At 37.3% G+C, this 21,900-nt stretch overlaps 2 protein-coding genes across 3 annotated transcripts; both read right to left on the bottom strand.

The window, feature by feature from the left end:
• Positions 1-1,647: 1,647 nt before the first annotated feature.
• LOC117907470 (non-functional pseudokinase ZED1-like) lies at positions 1,648-6,294 on the bottom strand. Of its 2 annotated transcripts, none has more exons than XM_034821016.1 (3): positions 6,060-6,294; positions 4,713-5,723; positions 1,648-1,695 (listed from the first exon to the last, which is right to left on the bottom strand). In XM_034821016.1, the coding sequence occupies exons 2-3, from the start codon at positions 5,693-5,695 to the stop codon at positions 1,668-1,670; spliced, it is 1,011 nt and encodes a 336-aa protein (XP_034676907.1). In that variant the 5' UTR covers positions 5,696-5,723; positions 6,060-6,294; the 3' UTR covers positions 1,648-1,667. The 2 variants fall into 2 exon arrangements, with proteins under 2 accessions (XP_034676907.1, XP_034676908.1); XM_034821017.1 differs by having other exon boundaries at positions 4,713-5,933.
• Positions 6,295-18,631: 12,337 nt separating this feature from the next.
• On the bottom strand, positions 18,632-19,168 carry LOC117905804. Its single transcript, XM_034818670.1, has one exon. The coding sequence runs from the start codon at positions 19,166-19,168 to the stop codon at positions 18,632-18,634; it is 537 nt and encodes a 178-aa protein (XP_034674561.1).
• Positions 19,169-21,900: the final 2,732 nt, after the last annotated feature.

Genomic DNA, 21,900 nt, shown 5'->3' on the forward strand with positions numbered 1-21,900 from the left:
ACCTCCAAGATTCAGTCTCTCCAAATTTGGCATGCTTGAGAATTTTGGTATTGTGGTGAGCTGTTCTAAGTCACTTAGATCAATGAACTTCAATCTTCGAAGATACTATAACAAAAGGCATTTTTTAATAAATAAAAAAGTTCTATGAACTTGAAAATTAGTGTAAAGAGAAAAAAAATTAAATAATGTTTATACCTCATTCCCTTTCCAAAGTTTTTATATGTTGGTAGACTTCAAGTTGATAGCAACAAGGTTCTCTCCACGAAAATTCAAAGACACACACTCCAAACCTTCCCAATGAAGATATCTTAAATTTGGAGGAAATTCAAAGTCTTTAGGAAGAAGCATTTTATACTCATCACAGTCACTATAATAGAGTTTAAGCAACCTAAGTTTCATCATCTTGGCAAACGCTTCCTTCATCTTGGCAAACACTTCTATAGTGAACCATTTTGCTTTGATCTTGACAAGTCTAGAGATATGCTTTCGATAATTTTCATCCCCTTGAAAACAAAAATGAATAAGGGAAAAGTAAAGGTAAAAATCTTAACTAAAATTATATAGGCAAGCAACCGTTAAAAAATGCACCATAAATATTCAAATAACCAAGTTCATGCATTTAATTCTTACCTCTTGTCTTGAAAATGCATCATAAATATCATTTGGATCCCACAATCGACTCCATTTGCTTGGGTCTTTAGGACATTCTTCACGAACAATAGCCCAACCCATTTATTGTATCAAGTCATGCATTTGTATCATGTTATCTCAAACTATTATTAGACATCTATCACGGAGAACTCTTATGTCGTACATTGTAGATAAATTGTCACAAGCTAATATCTTCGACACAAAATCTCTGTCTTTCCCTTTGAAAAAACATGCAATGTCAAGGAAAACCTCCTTTTGAGAATCATCAAGCACATCAAGGCCTATTCTAAGCACATCATTAATTTTCTTGTCTGGTTTTTTTTTTTCAATTTATGTAATTTACTTTTCCATTCATCTATATTCATGCAATGAAGAGAAGAACCCAAAACTTTAAGGGCTAAAGGAAGGCCTTGAGCATAACACACCATGCACTTTGAAAGGTTTACATAATCTTCTTTAGGTATGTTTTCTACTTTAAAAGCATGCCATCTAAAGAGTTCAATAGCTTTTTCATAACATAGCACCTTAGGCTCATATAATTCGTCCACTCCATACCCATCTAGCAAACTTTTGTTTCTAGTAGTTATGATGATTCGACTTCCTAAACCAAACCATTTACGGTCTACAATCAATGATTTTACTTGGTCCAAATCATCTACATCATCAATAACAACTAGAACCTTTTTTAAGCCAAGTCTACCCTTTATCATATTGATTCCATCATTGATACTATTTAATTCTAATTTTTTCTCCACCAGAGTACCATGAAGAAGTTCTTACAGTAATTGAAGTCTATCATTGTGACATTTGGATCTACTTTTGACATCTTCAAGAAAACTACTACCATTAAATTGACATAGGATATCATTATAAACCATCTTGGCAATGGTAGTTTTGCCAATTCCTCCAATTTCGTAGATCCCAACCATGTGAATATCATCCAAATGAATGCATAGCAATGATTTTAGTTCATTTAAGCGAAAATTCATCCCAACTATTTGCTCCTCAATAGACAATCAATCTTTCAAGGCATTTGACTCATACCTACCAATTATAAAACACAATGAAACATGTGGTGAGTTATAATAAGTTGCAAAAGATAATAAATATGAAGTAAATTTCATATATTTAATTTTATCTATACAATTGAATCAAAGGCACATTGAATGTAATGTAAATAAATCAAACCATATTTATTAAATTTACATATCTAAGTAAAATTTCATTAATTTTGTATCGAGTATGCATGGTAATGGGAAAAAAATGGAAAAGAGAGATAGAGAGAGAGATAATATATGACTTGTGTTAACTTTGCTACTCAATTATTTGGAAGGTTGTTACTAAAGTTCACCCCTTTAGAACACTACAACCCTTTATTAATGTGTAAAATGGTCATTTTAAGAATTAATTATTTGAATTATAAAAAAGTGTATGTATTTTAAAATATTTTTAAATGGATGAAGATAAATATGATTTATAAAAATTTGCATTTTTTTTTAATTAGTAAATCAAAACTTACTTTTCCCTATAATAAATCTTGTTGGAAAGCATAAAGCACTACAAGAAATTCCATATTATGGTATAATATTTTTTTCATGAATAGTCTTTTATGGCAAAAAAGAAACTATTACAATATGTTTTTTTAATGGTAAAAAGGTTCTTTTAGGGATGAAATTTTTATTTATGGTAAAAAATCATGCTTAACCACATAATATATTTGAGATTAATTAATTGTCATAGTATTTTAGTATGAATATTGTATTCATAATTTAAAAAAATAAATAAATTTAATCATAATATCAATTTGTGATAAATGGTTTCTATAAAATCTTGTCACAAATTTTTATTTGTCACAACTAATTTTTACAGGATAATTTTAATTCATAATTTGTTATAGAATTTGATTTGGGATAGGCCACAAAAACATAATTCTTTGTAAGATTGTTTGTTTAGCAACAATACAATTGCCCATGTCATTGAGCGGGGTTTGGGATAAGAATTGATGTAGAAATTTAACATGGCCACTCTCTCCGTCGAGGTGTTTCTAGATTTTATCCATAAATATTCATGAGAAAAAAAAAAAATCATTGAGATTTCTTTCATAAAAACGTGTTTTTTAAGTAGTCCAATTACAAATTCTCTTTTTTAATAAGATTTGGGGCAAATTTGAAATAAAATTACTATTCAGGTAAGAAATGTGATCACTTGCAAAGAATACGATCATGCTAAAAATTCAATAATATTATGTAATATTTGTGAAGAAAAAAAAAGAAACTTGGTTCAGTCAATTTTTGGGTGAAAAATAAACTAAACCATTATAGTCAGTTTTATATTTGATGAAAACCAAACTGACCATATTTTGAGTGAAAAACTGAACCTAACTAAGCCTTTTGAGGTCGGTTTAGTTTAGTTTTCATGCATCAATTTTGACCCAACTTAATGATCTTTCTTAATCCTCGACCTAATTATAAATTTATGTTTATTTAAAATCCAATGCCTATTAATTTGAGTTTACATTAAGCTCATCTAATTTATTTTTAAAATTAATTGAAATGAACTTGGATTAGATGTTAAAAATATATTAAATACATTTAGAATTAATTTAACTATAATATAAAAATAATGAATTATTTTAATAGAATCTAATATTAAAAAAAAAAAAAAAGCCTTATCAAATATCAAACAATCATGTATAATTTTTAGAATATTGGTTTTGTTTGATTTTTATTGGTTATGAGACAAGAAAATTGAAAATCGAACTAACAAGATTGGTTTTATAAATTTTCAAACCAAACCAACTTTTTTTATTATTGAAAATCAAACCAATATGATCAATTTTGATTCATTTGGATCAGTTTATTGGTTTTTCGGTTTTACTTACACCCCTCCTCAATAGCACTCTAATTATCATACAATATATAGGAGCGGGACAAAAAAGAGAAACACCCAAAAAAGCAGCGAGTAACTAGTGTAATCGAACTACCTCACTGGTGGTAGATGTCATAGCATGATACTCATCTTTTGCGGAAGATCGAGAAACGATAGTCTATTTTTTTTGCTCTTCTAAGAAGTAAGAGAATCTTCCAAAAACATACAAAATCCAATGATGAACTTACGATTTTCGAAATCACTAGTCCAATTAGCATTAGAATATGCATGTAACTATAAAGAGAAAGTGGGTGAAAGTAAAAGAGTGAAATAGAATGTCTCCAAGATACCACAAAATATGAAGAACAACAACCTAATGAATTAAAGTAGGAACAACAAAAAATTGACTAATAATATAAACAACATAAGTGATTTTTGAATGTGTAATGGTGAGATAAACAAAACTATTAACAATAATACAATAAGAGGTTTGACAAAGGGTTACCATCAAAAGAAGAATATTGAACATCAATCTCAAGAGAAATATTAACGGTCTTAATATAAGTAAGGTGAGTGTGATAAAAATATCAATTATATACTTTGATTGCAAGAAAAGATAACCTTTAAAAGAAGAATCTACCTCAACATCCAAAAAGTATCATAATGAACCCAAATCCTTCATTTCAAAATAGAGAAGCCAAATTTGATTTTCATACTACTATCCCATCACCATTATCACCTATATTAATCATGTCATCAACATATAGAGAAAATAAAATATGACCAATAGTGGTGCACTATGGAAAGAGTCAAGATGACTAGGACTAAAGCAAAGAGAAGAAAGCACCATTTATGGAATATTGATCACCATTTGATTAGTTTTAAAAGAAGGTGCAGAGTCAACAAGATCAACTTAAGAATAGCCATTGTCAATTAAGAGGAGCCCACACGGTTTTTTGGGAGTGGCCAAAGACCTCTCGATTTTCCCCTTTAAGTATTTGAAATATAAAAATAAAATAAAAACTTCTAGGATACATCGGCTTGAGAGTAGCCATTGTCAATTAAGAGGAGCCCACACGTTTTGTGGAAGTGACAAACATGTTTAAGCAAAGTTTAAACTAATCAATGCTTAATCACTTATCATGAATCATTATATACTTAATTTGTTGCAAAAGAAAGTTTATATGACAAACCGCTGAATTCGTCTAATTTCTTTCGCAGCATCCACTATTGTTGGCCTATCTTCTGCAAATTCCTCAGTGCATTTGAGAGCAAGTTGGTATATTGCTTGGAATTGCTGCTGCTCAAGGATTCCCCCTCCCTCTACTAGAATAATCGGATCCAAGATGTCATTAATGCCATAATTTTCTATGTGATCTTCAACAAATTTCCGCATACTAACTCCCTCCATCTGCGCAATAAAGGAAGCCCTTCGCCTAGTTAGAAGTTCCAATATAAGTGTACCAAAACTAAAAACATCTGTCTTTTCTGTGTACATGCCTGAGGGAAAAGCCTCAGGTGCCATGTACCCGAAAGTCCCACAAGGATCATCTTTCACATGCGTTTCACCTTCTGGAAGGGCAATAGAAAGTCCGAAATTGGATAGTTTGGGGGTAGAACCATTGTCCAAAAAGAAATGCGGAGGTTTTATATCCCGATGAATGATGGGCCTAGGAAATGCAGTATGAAGATATGCAATTACACTAGCAATCTCGTATGCAATCTTTAGCCTACTCTTCCATGGGAAAGGCTCATTCCAATCAAATATTTTCTTTTCAAGGGGTTCACAAGATGAGAATTCATAAACCAGAATAGGTATTCGTGTCTCTAAACAACATCCTAGTAGCTTCAAGACATTCTTGTGGCTGCTCATTTGTGTTGCAACGGCAATTTCATTTATGACAGTTTGAACATGTGCTGGAAAACTAGGAAAAATTGTCCTAAAACAAATGACTCGACCTTCCAAAGAACCTTTGCGCCATTTGTAATAATAGCCCACATCATGATTGAAGATTAAATTTCCATTGAAATTCTCTGTTGCTTTTTGAATTTCTTGGATAGAGAAATTACGAATTGGATTGGAATACCTCCCACCAAAATAGGAAATTCGCTTCTCTAATAATAGGCCTCCATTCTTCAACATGCATTCCTCTCTCTCCTTTTTCCCCTTACCCATTCTCAATATTGATTCTCGTTCTTCTTATCTGTCCACAAACATTAACCCAATAATCAACTAACTGTCACCAAGGGAGTTTCCCCTTGAATATAACATTGAAACAGCTAGACTATTGGAAATATGAATTTTGGACTTTTTCCAGAAAGACTCTGGACTGACTCCCCTTCTTGATCATCAGAAATTTCCAAACTGAAAGGAACATAGGAAATTCAAATCAAGGGAAAAGGAGAGAGGATTCCTAGAAGAAGAAGGAAAATCAGGCAAGAGGATCCAACAAAAAGAAATCAAACCAAAACAATTAACTAATGAAAGAAACTTCGTACACATCTAAGCTAGTTGGGAATTTCTCTGTGAAGGCACATACCTTTCAGGTGAGGCTGAGGTTGAAGTGACCAGAACAAATCACTGCTATAGATTTGTGAGATGATCCTGAGCACAGAACATTTGTTGATGTATATAGATACCTGTGAGATTCAAATTAAAGAGATCCTATAAAAACTCAGTGGTCTAGATTTATGGAATTCGTTGGGTTGACTCAAGGGCTAATATTTATGGGTATGTTTCAGTAGAAACTGATTGAAGGCAGAAATGTGCTTCAGAGCCACAGTGTCTTCTAGAAGATCTGCCACCTCATAATTTTTCTCTTCTATATGGGTCTTTAAATATAGGGGTTTTCCGGCCAATAAAAAAATGACTACTCAAAAGGGGCTATCTATCCATATAGCTTTATTTCTTTCATTTCCTTTTATATAATCCCCCCCCCCCCCCCCCCCCCCCTTTTTTTTTGTTATATTGATTTTATCCATGTGTATGTATCCTTCATTTCTTAATATTTTTATTCCATAATTTAGACCAAAACTTTATATTAAGGGTTTGGTAAGACACAAAAGAGATAGTAAAGAATCTTCATTTAACTACATGAGAGTTTAGTAAACCAACTTAATAACTTAATTTAAATCATTGAGTAAATTAAGTATTTTTAGTAAAATAACCTAATATAATAATTTAAGTAAAAAACAACTTTAAATAACAAATGAAACCAATTAACTCATTCTTAAGTCCACATCTTCATTTTATCTTTTTATCCTTATTTACCCTAATTACCTCTAAGTAACTTAAAATAAATTTTAAGTTATTTTTTATCAAATAACTTTAATGCTTAAAATTAAAAATTAAGTAATAAGTTTTAAGTCAATAACTTAAATATAATTTAACTTAAAATCAACTTAAGTTATTAAGTAATAAGTATTAAGTTTTATCAAATATCCCCTTTATTAAAGAAAAAACTTATTTAAAGTAAGAAGATTTTTAGAAGGAAAAAAAAATAAATAGAAAAAAAAAAGTTTTGAAAATGGGAAATTTTTTTTTGGAATGAGCATTGCATAACCAAAGTAGTTGGTAAGGTCTCATTTGGCTCATTTATATTTTTATTATTTTTAAAAATAGAACAAAAATATCATTAGTTATTGTGGACCCCGCATTTCCGCTCATGCGCTTCCACTTGATGGCGAACTCGCTTTTTATTTTGAAAAATGATTCATTGCTTAAAAAAATGATTTGGAGTCGCCACTTATTTTTGTTTTATTTTTAAAGGATAAACAAAATAAGAAAGAAAACTCTAAGTGTGACTCCTTATCTGGGAAATGTAGTATGTGAAAAACTAGGTATGCGCTCGGGGGGTTGAGTTACTTATCGAGAAGGTACGATAAAGACCGTAGCACCCCTCTAAGTCCCTAAAAACAGGTCTCTACTAATAAATGAAGCAGATATGACAATTAACTAGTAGATCAAGAGATACCAAAAGGATATGACAATAGAAACCAAAATACATTGAGAATGATTGAAACGAGAGTGCAAGCATACCTTAGCAGCAAACGAAAACGCGCTATCATGAAATGGGGTTAGTGCACAATAATGAGCATAAAATGTGACTCACATGTTACTAAATCGGATACAAAATCACCAATGACACACCTAACACTTCACTCAAGTTCATTTTTATTTTAAATAAAACTTCTTTGATGTTGGGCCCCCCACCAAAGCCCATTTTATTTTTGCATGAATCAATTCCATAAATCCCATCGCTTGGAATTACGAAATTGAATTCTTGCTTATTTTAAAACATTTTAAAAAAATAATGGAAGTTATGAAATTTGCATGCCAAAAAGAAAAATGGCAACAAAATTTTATTAAAAATGAGAGGATTTTCGGAACCTAAACATTCTAAGGATGATGGAAAATGTGGAGTTGGGATTATTTAAAAACTAAGACCAGAAAATTTATTTGAAGAAAATGATTTGGAAAATTATTAGTTTTAAAAATAAAATAAAAAAATGAATTGGGAGATGGCGTATGGCCCAAAGGTTTTACCTGCGGCTCTCTTGAGAGATCTTACACCTTGTCCTCATTTAAGTCAATAGCGAAGGACTTAATAGTGAAGGTTGTCCAAATCTTCAAGGCAGTAATTTCCATGCTGAAGCTGAAATTGTTACCAAGCAAAACCTCTAGGGGGATTGGTGGCGCGTCTTAACATCACTTATTGTCTGCAATCCTGGCGGAGTCCATTGTTGAAATGATTATTCATTTGCTCTTGCCATTCTTGATTCATCGCAATAGTGACACGGAGTTCCAGATTTCTATGCATGCATTTGGGTTTGGTGCAGATCATGATGCCACCTCGATGCATGTAATTTCTGAAACCTCTGAGGGGACATTTTCTTTCATAGAAGCTAAGGGTGAGATTTAGGAGGCATTTGTGCAATGCATCAGAGGACTCATAAACGTGATAGTACAGGAGCTGTGAGTTGAGATTGAGTATGTCCATCCAAGTTTGCAGCTCAGTACAGCAACAACAGGAAGTTACCATACTAGTATGACACCTGAGATAGCTAGACAAGTTGTGGTGTCTATAGAAGTACGGAGGGTAATGTGTTCTGGATTCTCTGAACTAAAAAAAAAAAAAAAAGGGAATGGCCTTCAAGATTTTACACTTTCAGATGTCGATTCACTGTAATCATTAAGACTGAGATATTCTATTGGTAGCTAGAGCTAACCACTGCATGAACAGGATTCAAATATAGCTTGCTTTCCATCCTAACCAATTACAATATTTGCTACGTGAAAGAGCCTCCCTCCGAACCAGTTATGATATGAGAGTTGGAGTTATTAGCAAGGATACGATGCAAATAGTCTGAAGGTCTCTTAAAGATCATTTTTATTTTATTCCACTCCACATCTCAGAAATATGCACAAGAATCTCCAACAACCACAAAAACAGACCTCCACTAAGCATGAACAACAATTGTATTGTTTTCAGGAACAGGAGGAAGAGCACCCTAAAGACCTTTTTGTTGGGGATTGACCAAGCAAAGACTTCTAAGGCTTTGCTAAAAACTTGACTGCAGTTAAGAAATGCAAGAAAAGACAGAGTAAGAGGCAAACGTCCCATTGCTGGAGGTCACGAAAATGGCGTCCAGGGGTGGGTTCAATGAGGATGTAAACACAACTCCAAACAACAGTGCAAATGTCTTGAACATTTCGGACATGGGAAACTCCTCGTTGTCTATTTTCCATGAAAACCGGTAGTAAATTGCGATAACAGCCATGGAAATAATCCCAAAGCTCGATATCATGTCTATAACAAGGTACGCTAACCACTCCGATCTCTTCCTGTCGAGCTGTTCTTCGATCTTAAAAACTGGTGTTGCGCCATGATCCTCTGGACTTTAGTAGTCTCCATGGCTGCTAAGTTCGAAGCTCTCTTCTTTGGAGATGTTGACGAAGTGAAACCCTAGCCGCCAAATGAAGCTCTTTCTCTATGTTTTTGATGACATTATTGGCACGAGAGCCTTAGTTCACAACCATGAGATCTAAGTCATAGGTTCCAAAGAGAGGGACAATAGCTTCCATAGATTTCATCCGCATCAGTTGTTGATACATAAATTGCATCATGCAATGAGTTGTGTCTTCTCCCATAGAATCCATAAACAAGCGTTCCTGCCACTAGTCATATAGAAACCTCACAGCCTCATCTTTTAAGACCTTGTGTTGGATTCTAACATGCGACTTTCATCTTCTACAAAGGCCAGTACAACAACCCAAGCGTTTCAAAACAACCAAGAAGTTCATATCATAAATTCCAGTTGAGGGATCATGTTTGATTACAAGGTCATTGTGCTCACGGAGATGCAGCCACTGGGTAGGATAGGAATTAAATCAGTGGGAAACGAACGGTGGGTATGAAGGGAGGTTTAGGTTATTGGAGGTGAGTAATGGCATGGGTATGGAGGGTATGAAATGAGTGAGTTAATGGGTATGGGACTAGAAGAACAGGTTTGAATGGCTGAGGTGGTGAAACGGGCTACCGCAATGGGTATGATTAATAGAGAAACTGGGTACAATGAGTGGAGGTGTGAGAGAAATGAGAATGGCCATGCATATGAAAATTAGTGTTGAGTAAGGCCACAGGTAGTGAGAGAAAGTGAGAAAAATAGGTTTAATGGGTATGAAAAAAAAATGAAAATGCATGGTGGGTTTGGTTACGTGTAGATTTATGGGTATAGTGGTATGAGGTTGAGTGAACGTTGAAGATGGCCATAGGGGCATGCAAGATAGGGATGAATAGGAGAGGTGGTGAGAAGGAATGGGTTTGGTGTGGTGACGAGTATATAGATTCTTGAAAGGGTGGGAGGTGGAGTGTTTCATATGGCCATGCATGCATGCACCGCATGCATATGGGGAATACCCTGCGTACATGGCAAAAGCTTGTTGGTCTTGTATTCACAAAGACACTTCCAATGCTTAAGATATAGAAAGGTAGATGGCCTACAACAGCAAACACAACATAAAGACACAGATACTGCTAGCATATAATGCATGTGGGATCCTCATTTCTCTAGGAACTACTTCAGTAACAGGTTAGAAACAAATGCTCTGTTGTGCTTGCTTACTATAATTCCCTTCAGATGTGTCATCCATGCCCAGGTTATCATATATGCGAGAAGAAGGGAACTGAACATCATCAATATTACGAGGATAATTATCAATACTTTCCATAGAGTTTTCATTTGCACTGTGACCAATTATATCCATGGCAATAACAAATGATATACATGTTGAATCTCTAGTGGATGAAATTCCAGCAACTTAATCACTTCCTTGTCGAAATGGGACTTCTTTGTTGGAATACTCTGAACTTTTCCCTAAACATTTCTTGAAAGAGGGAGAGAAGTTTGGCCTGGTTTCTACTCGTCACTAACAACCAGAGGGTTATCGATTGATTAACACTCTTTGACTATTCAGACTTTTGATCATAATCAAATGCATTAGACACGAGATGCAAATGACCTGTTGGCTCATTTGCCATGCTTCTATATGACATTGCTAGTTCTAATGTGACAAACTTACCAATTAGAAGAACGCCAAAGAGCTTGCAGCTTCCATCCTTGGGATTCATAGTCTCTTGCTTCTGAACCCAAATAGGTTTCGACATTAGCTCTCTTTAATGAGCAAAATTCTCAAAAGGTGTTTGAGCTGGTGGAGGGATCAACCAGTTTTCTTGCTGCAACTCAACTCTATGACCATGTAGTGCGTGATCCTCATTGAACTTACCAAACATAACATTCCTCGCGTTTGGTAAGGCATGCCACTGCCTTGGATTCTTGAAGAAGCTAATGATTGGCCCGTATGACCAGAAGTAACTAAATAAGCTAAGGATAAAAGATGTGTAGCCAGAATTTGGGTGTTGCCATTCAAACCAATGGTTAATCTAGTGCTCTGTAAGGAAGTCATTTAACAAGAAGACCTATTGAGCTCTTCTACACACAAATAGGATATCGACAAATTCAGAATGGCATCATTGAGCCAACTGAGCCTCCATTGAACCTCACAGTAGAATCTCATCACCCAATCATATTCCCTTTCCACTAGATTGGATCTCTATAGGGGTGCACAGCCAGACCCGGATCTGCCTTCTTGTAGCCATTACATTGAACAAGGCCCAGAAACAAATAGTGGCCACAACAAAGAAGAATCCATGGAAAATAGAACATAAAAGAAAACAAATAAAAACAATCCTCAAAGGCTTCACTTCATGAGTCATCAATGAGCCCTCTGATTAGGTGAAAAAAACCACATCAAATACAACTATGGGCGTTTTCACAATGGAGGCAAGGCATACTAAGATTAACAATGACAAACATGAGTGCAGGATTATATCTCAACAAACAACAAGTGGCCTTCATTATCCACCCCAAACAAATCAACGAATATTCAAATATTAACAAGAGACATAGAAGAGTGATGAACAACTAAAAACAATCAATAAGCCTATAGCATTCATACCTGAGAAAGTCCTTTTCCAGCAAGACTAGCCGGACTCCAAGTTTTTCTCCCGAGCTGTTCACCTTCAAACTTATTTCTCCTCACTCTACTATCTCCAGGAAAAAAAAATATCTCCTCCTACTCTCACTAGCAAGCTAAAAGAAAATCATTAGCAAGTTTCACTCGTCCTCCCTTTCTATAAACTCTCAAGCCAAAGAAAAAAAATGCTCCAAAAAATATCTCTATTCCCCTCGTTTCCCCTCCGAGCTACTAAAAAATCACTAGTATGCTCTCCCATTGCTTGCCTCCCCGGAAAAAAAACTTGTCCTCCAAGAAAAACCTTTCCTCTCTAAAAAAAATGTCTTTATAAAGCCCCCACCCAAAATGCCCCATCTGACAGCTTGCTCCCCAAGCTAAAAATCCCTCCCTCAACGGCCTGCAGCTTTCTCAGAATATCTCTTGATAGGTGTCTAAGCCTCATTGGTTCTCCAAACCACTAGCCTGATTCCTCACCAGCCAACCATGAATCAACACGCGGCTCCTTGAGAGCCCTCCACTTGGTAAGAAAAGCCTGTAGAAATGTGAGAAAAATGAGCCCCCAAAATGGGGGTCTACAAATATATTTTAAAATTTTGTTTAATTAACATGTATTGTAACTTTAATTATTTTCTATTTAGAAAAGAGTAAAATAAAAAGTGACAAAATAAAAAGTTTGGCAATTATATAACAAGTTAAAAAATGAAAAAAAAAAAAAATAGATGAATGTTTTTTTTTTTTTTTTTATGATTTTAGTAATCTTTTATCTGTATAGTTGAAGTATCAATGTTATTAATTTTAAAAAAAAATGAAAAAAGACAAAATTAAGGTAGAATTTAATAAAACTAAAAATTAAGTAATGAAAAACCTTAATGTTAAATTGTAAGTATTTAATATATATATATATATATATATATATATTGAAAGTGGTAATATTATCCATTATAATATTATATTTTCGAATTATCTTAAAAATACACTATTGGAATATAGGTTTAATTTTATTTAGAATACCCTAAAGGTCAGATGTGCACTGTTAGTGGATATGAATGCCAAGAACTGTAACTCTGAATGATACGGCTGAGGAGGAAGGACTCTAAACGTCAAAAGCAAGGAAAGATGGTGACTCAAAGTGCCTGAATGAGTATGAAAAAGGGCTTTGAATGCCAAAACTAAAGAATGATGGTGGCATCGACTCCCTAAATGGGTATACGTAATAGCTCTGAACGTCGAAACCAAAGAAATATGGTGACTCAAAATGCATGAATGGGTATGAAAAACGGCTATGAACGCCAAAACTAAAGGAAATAAATGACTTAAAAGGCCTAAAGGAGTATGCCTAATGGCTCTGAATGCCAAAGTGTAGGGAAATGGTGATGGATCTAGATGTCGAACGAGAGATAGACATGATGACTCTGAATGTCGAACTGAAAATGTGGCTCTGAAAGCCAAATAGAATACGCGACTCTGAACATCAAACTGAAGGTGCGGCTCCGAACGCCAAAACTGAAGATATGGATCTGAACGCTGAACAGAAGAAAGACATGATGGCTCGGAATGCCAAACTGGAAAAACAAAGCAGGGCTCTGAATGCCAAAATGAAGATGCGGCTCTAAACGCCAAATGAAAAAGAAATGCTGCTCTGAACGCCAAACCGAAGAGAAACAAAGGCTCTAAACACCTAAGCTAAAGACAAACGACGACTCTAAACGCTAAGATGAAGATACAGCTCTGAACGCCAAATGAAAATGCGGCTCTGAACGCCAAACTGAAACAATGAAGGCTCTAAATGTCGAACTGCAGGTGCGGCTTTGAACCCCAAAAATGAAAATGTGGCTCTAAACGCCAAACGGAAGAATATGGTGGCTCTTAATGTCAATAATGAATAATGGCTCTGAATGCTTAACTGAAGACAAACAATGGCTCTGAATGTTGAAACGAAGATGTAGCTCTGAACACCAAATGAAAAAAAAATGTGGCTTTGAACGCCGAACTAAAACAAACAACGACTTTGAATGCCGAACTGAAAATACGATGGCTTTGGAAAAATGGTTGTAGATGTCGAACTAAAGACAAACAACGACTTTGAACGCCGCACAAAAAAGGTGATGGCTCTAGATGTCGAAATGAAAATGCGGCTCTAAACGCCAAACTGAGGATGAACAACAGCTCTGAACGCCAAACAGAAAATGTGGCTTTGAACGCCAAACTAAGGATGAACAATAGCTCTGAACGCCAAACGAAAAAAATTGTATGATGGCTATGAATGCCGAACTAAAACCATGGCTCTGAATGCCAAATTGAACTGATAACCATGAATGTCAAGCTGAGAAAGACGACTCTGAACGTCGTAATCGAGAAGATATGGTGGCTTTGAATGCCAGGTTGGTAAGAGACGACTCTGAACATCGTAACTGAGAATGAAAGGTGGCTCTGAACACCAAACTGCAAGGAAATGATGAAATGGGGAATATGTCCTAGTGTAGCATGCCGTCACAACTCTCAATCCACTAGAAGGGTCTGAAAGAGACTCCATGAGTCTTGAAAGATGTTCTGCTAGTGAGTCGGAATGATCAAATCGACTGTGAACATAGTCTCACAACCCACCTGACTAGATCACGATGCCTAACGAGATGCCACAATAAGTCGAACTCTTCTAACTCAAAATGTTCTACTAGAGGAATCCGTCGTCATCTCAAATGAATGATCCACTAAGGAGTCTAAAAAGAATAGTCTGCTGGGGTGACCACCATGATCTCAATACAACAATCTACTGAAAAATCATGGATAGTGAGGTAGTCAAAACCCGAATGTCGTGCTGTACTGAAGGCTCATCTCGAAGAAAAATCACAAGAACCACTGCCAGTAAAGCAAGTCAATATCTCTAAGCCGAGTGATGAAGACTGTAACAGATCTGTGAGAAAACAATCATCTCCACAGCTAAATGAGGGAAATATGCCCCAGTATAACAACTACTGTATCCGATCTATCTTGATTACTCAAGAATAACTCAATGGAGATGTATAAAAGATCTTACATGTACTCCACTGAAATAATGATGTGGGAACCTATGCGCCTGAGATAACTTTATCTAGGAATCACAATAATATTAGAAAGTGTGAGCCTAACGAAATGACTCAACAAAGGCTCCATCGGAGAATCAGGACAAAATGAAGTCGAATCATCAACCTGGCTCGTATATCATGTCTGGGGATGATCAGGCAAATCAGTGGGGATCTACAAATCTCAACCGAAATGGGAAATATGCCCTAGTATGGCATCGAATGTGTGATAGGTCGGAAAAATCAAATGACATCAAATCATCCATCAGCAAATATGTAATTTTGATCATCCGAATCCATAACTGAATCATACCCACAGATCCAAGATGTATCTCTCGGATGGAAAAACATGATGACATCTAAGTGTCAAGAAGAGTGGGCCTAACTGGATGGCTCCCAAGAGGCTCCACTAAGGAATCATTGTAAAAATAGCGAACATGTCATCATCTTGGTGTGCATCCCATAAGTGGGAATGAGCATGGAGCTCCATGAAAATTCATAACTCTTAACCGAAATGGAAATATGCCCCAATATGGCATCAGATATGTGATAGATCAGAAAAAGTTAGGTGACGTCAAATCATCCATCATCAAACGTGTGATCCCGATAATCCAAACACAGTTGAATCAGATCTAAACATCAAAGAGGCGTCTCCCAAAAGAAGAAGCATGCCGATATCTGAATATCAACCAAACCTCAAACACTTGTCCAAGTAGAGGCTGTCGAAGACGACATCTGATCCCATGGCCTCAGGGTGGTCTTAAGACACGGGACGTAACGTAGGCCATGGTGATAGGGTGATAGAAATGAAGGGAAATTAGGCTCAAATACCCAATGATCAGAAACTCATGCCCTCATATATGAAATGCAACATGTATAGTAAATCCTATGAGCCATGGACCTGAGAATGCCTAACGTGAATATAATGTCAATGAGGAGACAAATGAAGCAAAATGAACTGATAGTGAGATGTGTAATGATGATGCAAAGAGAGTATCAAACCCGAAATGGGTCACTGTAAGGAAAGAATAAGATGTGAAATGAAAATGATGAATCAGAAGCGAAAGTGAGGATGATGATGAAACAAATAACAAAAAGAGGAGTAATGATAAACTCAAATCAAACATAGAGTGAAGTCACATCAACAACGAGTGTAATAATGAAGGGGACAATGACCCAGAGCTCCTAAGAGAAGGTCATTCATCTCACTCTCAAAATATACGAAAAAAATGAATACAAAGAATGAAGGGTCCCGAAAAGCTCACATATGAACTCCCATCAACAAACATAATCAATCAAGTGACCCTCGAACATCAGTATACACACTCAATGATGGAGAATACTACACACATGCATCTTTTTTTTTTTTTTTTTTTTTTCATTTTTTCATTTTTTTCATTTTTTTTTTTTTTTTTTTTACATATATACAAATGTACATGCTCTGAACGCAAACAATGAAGCTCCAAAGATGAGATCAAAATGGATAAACATACTCTCAAATGCCAATATAGCATAAACTCTCTCTAACGAGGTGACTTTCTCAAACTGAGGAACCCTGGATCAATGTCCGTGGGATAGATAATGGAAATGACATGACTAGCCTCCATGTAATGAACTAAGAAGGATCACCACTCGGGGTGGAAGAAGATGATGCAGAACAAGCAGCAGTTATAATAAAGATGATGAGACGAATAACACAACCAATGAGATGAGATGAAATGCAATGATGTAGTGATAGGAAGAGATAATGAGAAGAATGTGCCCCTAGGTCAAAGGCTCATGGAACTCCCAAACAATGCATGCATACACTAAAGGGCCCTTATCCCGATGCAAAAATGTGAGCAAGATAATAAGAAAGAAATGCTATAATGCGCATGCAATGCTCAATGGGCTAGCAACGGACTATATATCAAAAGGGTGAAAGGGTATATGACTAGCCGAAATGATGGCCACCCATCCTATGACCATGGTCTCAAACATAGTACCTCTTTAGTTGATCCACGTTGGTCAGCTCTGAGAATTGGTTTCCATCAAGATCCATCAACCATGCAGCGCCCTCTGGGGTCAACTCCCTAATGAAATAAGGTCTACTCCAATTGGGTTTGAACTTCCCTCTAGGATCTTTGATCAAACCCCTGATGACTCTCAAGACTAAGTCACCTATCTGTAATGGTCTGGGCTTGACCCGATTTTTGAAAGCGTGGGCCATCTTCCTCTGATATGCACGAACATGGTATGCTGCCCTCAATCTCCTCTCATCTAGGAGATTAAGCTGATCTAATTGGGCCTGAGCCCAATCTGCTTCTAGAATCTGCTGTTCTAATGTTAACCTCAATGAACCCATCTCAATCTCAACCGGTAACACTGTCTCCATAACATACACCAATGAGTAGGGTGTGGCTTCTGTAAAGGTGTGAAAAGAAGTCTGATAAGCCCACAATGCGAAAAGGGAATTTCTCTGACCAATCCCGAGAAGTCTCAACCATCCTCCGTAAGATCCTCTTAATATTCTTATTCGTGGCCTCTACTACCCCGTTTGTCTTCGGTCTGTACGCAGACAACCTATGATGTCGGATGCCATATCACTACACTAAAGTGTCAACCTCTGCTATGAAATGTACCCCTCTATACCAAATAAGCTCATGAGGGACTCCATATCGACAGATAATGTGTGATCTGATCAAACTAGCAACTCCAGCTGATGTCAATCTCACATATGAGGCAGCCTCCACCCACTTGGTGAAGTAATCAATGGCAACCAAGATGAACTCATGACCATTGGAAGATTTTGGTGAAATCTTCCCAATGATGTCGATACCTCCTACTGAAAATGGGCATGGTGAAGTTAGTGCATGTAACTCTAAGGGCGGAACGCGAATGAGATCTCCATGTATCTGACACTCTGGGCATCTTTGAAAAAACTGGTAACAATCCATCTCCATGGTCAACTAGAAATAGCCAGTGCTCATGATCTTACGAGCCAACATATATCTTCCCATATGTGGTCCGTAGACTCCCCGATGAACCTCTCTCATCACTCGATCGGCAGAGGCGCGGTCTAGACATAATAGCAACATCCTATCCGTTGATCATCTATATAGTGTCTCATCATAAATTACAAATCAAGCGGCCAACTGTCTCAATGCTCTCTTATCCTTGGCCGTGGCGGCCTCAGGATATGCGCCAAGTCTAAAAAAGTGATATATGTCATGGTCCCATGGCAAACCATCATCTGGCTCTATGTCGTCGATCAGATAAAAATAGCTAGGAGAAGATCTCGACTCGATCAGTAAATGGCGAACAATGGCATTAGCAGGAATATCAATCATGGAAGATAGAGTAGCTAAGGCATTAGCAAACTGGTTCTGCGCTCTTGGAGATGTGTATATCTCAAATCATCAAATATCCCAACCAAAAGCTCCAAATATGCGTGGTAAGGCCTAAGTTTCACGTCTCTAGTCTTCCACTGGCCTTGAATTTGTTTCAATACCAGATTGGAGTCACCAAAAACCTTCATTTATCTAATCCCAGGCTCAAGAGTCGTCTCTAATCCCAAGATACAAGCCTCATACCCAACAATATTATTCGTGGCAAGATGTCGATCTGAGAATGCCAAATGAACAGATCTAGGAATATGATCACTATGAGGGGATATCAACAAGACACCTATCCTGTATCCAGAATGGTTGGCTACACCATCAAAGTACATGCACCAACCTGGCAGACTAGTCATAGTAGCAACACTCTCATCTGGAAAATCCTCATCAATGGCTCTACCATCGAAAATTGGTAATGAGGCTAAGTGATCTGCAACAATACTCTCTTTAATGGACTTTTGAGTGACATATTGGATGTCAAACTCAGTCAAAAGTACCAACCATCTCATGAGGCGACCAACCAAAGCGGGTCTGTCAAACAAATATCTCAGAGGTTCTAGACAGGATATCAAGTGCACCGAATACACAGTCATGTAATGTCTCAGTTGGCGAGTGACCCAAACCAATGTCAAGTAGTAGTGCTCAATCAAGACATATCTCGTCTCATAATCTAGCATCCTCTTACTCAGATAATAAATGGCTCGCTTATTGCTCGAATCATCGAGCTAAGCTAACATGCATCCTAATGCCACGTTTGAGACTGATAAGTATAACAGTAAAGGATGACCTCGTGTAGGAGGCGCCAAAATTGGAGGTGACAACAAGTACTCTCTGATTCTCTCAAATGCACGCTGACACTGATCATTCCAAACAGTAGGTTGACTCTTTCCCAAGAGTCGGAAAATGGGCTCACAAATATCCGTCAATCTGGAAATGAATCTACTGATGTACTAAAGTCTACCCAAGAAACCTTTGACCTCTCTCTCTGTTCTCGGTGCAGACATATCAAGGATGGCTCTAATCTTATCCGGATTTGCCTCTATGCCTTTCTCATTGACCATATATCCTAGGAGCTTCCCAGAAGTTACTCCGAAAGTGCACTTCTTGGGATTCAGTCTCAATCTGAACTACCTGATCATCTCAAAGAACCTTTCCAGAACTGTTAGGTGATCTGATCTATCTCGTGATTTCACTATCATGTTGTCTACATAAACCTCGACATCCTGATGCATCATGTCATGAAAGAGGGTGGTCGCTACTCTCTGATAGGTGGTTCATGCATTCTTCAACCCGAATGGCATGCTTTTATAGCAATAAGTACCCCACTCGGTAATGAAGGACGTCTTCTCCATGTCCTCTAGAGCCATCAAGATCTGACTGTACTTAGAAAATTCGTCCATAAAGGACAACATCAAATGACCTATTGTATGGTCAACTAGCATATTGATGTGTGGGAGAGGAAAATCATCCTTAGGACTGGCCTTGTTGAGATCTCGGAAATCAACACAAACTCTTACCTTGTCGTCCTTTTTGAGAATAGGGACAATATTGGCCAACCACTCTAGGTACTCGACCATTGATAGAAATCCCACACTGAGCTGCTTTTGGATCTCCTCCTTCACTTGCAAACTCCAACGAGGGTGCAATCATCTCAACTTCTACTTAACCGATCTAGCATGGGGTAGAAGTGGCAAACGATGCTAGACGATAGATGGATTAAGGCCTGGCATGTCCTCATAGGACCATATGAAAACGTCCAAGTAGGATTTGAGCAACTGGATGAGGCTATCTCTCTCATCTATAGATAAATCCGATCTGATCCTCAACTCTCTAGGCTGATCTGCTATACCGAAATATACGGTCTCCGTGTTTCCTACAGCAGGTGAAACTTTCTGATCAATGGGGTCAGAATCGGAAGTAGAAAATGAGTCATCATGTGAATCATGTTGTGCAATCTCATCATCAATGTCAAATATCTGTGATGTGGGTGAAAATAATGCAGATAGAGCAATATCACAAGAGACAGTCAGATATTAAAAAATGCTCAAATCCATAAATGAAAAGTCAAGAACATCATCATGATGAGAGACAAATCCCGATAAAACATCAAATAAAATAGGTGGATCTACAAAGTTAGACACTCCCTCAACTAGGCCAACAGGGCCACCAAACAAATCATCAACTACTAAAACATCCTCTATAAACTCTAGAGCAAGGGCAGTCAAGATATCCTCAGCAATCTCGATGACAGACACACCAAAAAGATCAAATGGTGAAGCGAGCCCAGGCTAAACTATCTCATCAATCTGGCTCAAGCTCATAGTGAGCATCTCGTCAACGTACTCATCACGTGGCACAACTCCATCCACGATGTCTCTGATCTAGGAAAATATCCCGTGTGATCTCATCCGAGAAATAGAGCATAATAAGGATTATACAATCTGGAGAGGAAGGGGCGGTCAACGCTGATGTCGAAGTGCCAGGGCTCCATCACTCAACTATAGCTTATGGACGAGGTGTTGTATCTTGGCCTTCTGAGTAGTGTTGAGTCTCCCAATGATCCTGTCCAAATGGGTCAGTGGCTTCGACGCTCTCACAAAGTAATCTGCCAGGCTCAAGGTGTATGGGCGAACAGGATAATCAAACGGTGTATGAGTCAGTCGAGCCCTCACCTGCTCCTTGCGCAATCTCGCCATATATCTATAATCGGCCTCAATGGGGATGAACCCGAGTCCGAACGGTACATTGTGATCTGGGATAGTCATTAACTCACTGGGCCCACGCTCGCGCCACCCCAATCCCATGTCGGGTAGATAAGACATATTCCTCATCATATTGAGCACCACCGTGCTACCGTGCTGATAGAACAACATGGCCACAAAGTCTCGGCAAAAATCCTCCATCTCTAGGGCCTGTAACTCGTTGAACGTGAATCCAGTCAGAAATAAGTTGTCATCGCTGTGACTAATCTGAAGCACTGGCTCAGCAGAATGAACATATCTCCCACAGACTACACTGTGACGACCTGGCCATCGTGAATGAACTTCACTTTCTGATGAAGGGAAGAAGGAATTACCCCAGCTCTGTGGATCCAAGGTAGACCCAAAAACAGGTTAAAGGATGCAAGAATCCTCAAAACCTGAAACACAGTGACAAAAATGGTCGGACCTATTAGTAGCTCAATCTCAAGAGTGCCTATGACCTCTCTCCGAGTGTTATCGTATGCTCGAACTGTCTGAGTAAAGGGATCGAAATCAAAAGGTGCATAGCCGAGGGCGATGGTAGTGGCCAGAGGACAGACCTTCAAGGCTGAGCCATTGTCTAAAAGGACAGATGAGACTCAACGGCTTGAACAACCGACTAAGATATATAGTGGACATATGTGGTCCAAACCCTTCGGTGGCAAGTC

Source organism: Vitis riparia, chromosome 18 (assembly GCF_004353265.1).
Source record: "Vitis riparia cultivar Riparia Gloire de Montpellier isolate 1030 chromosome 18, EGFV_Vit.rip_1.0, whole genome shotgun sequence".
NCBI lineage: Eukaryota > Viridiplantae > Streptophyta > Magnoliopsida > Vitales > Vitaceae > Vitis > Vitis riparia.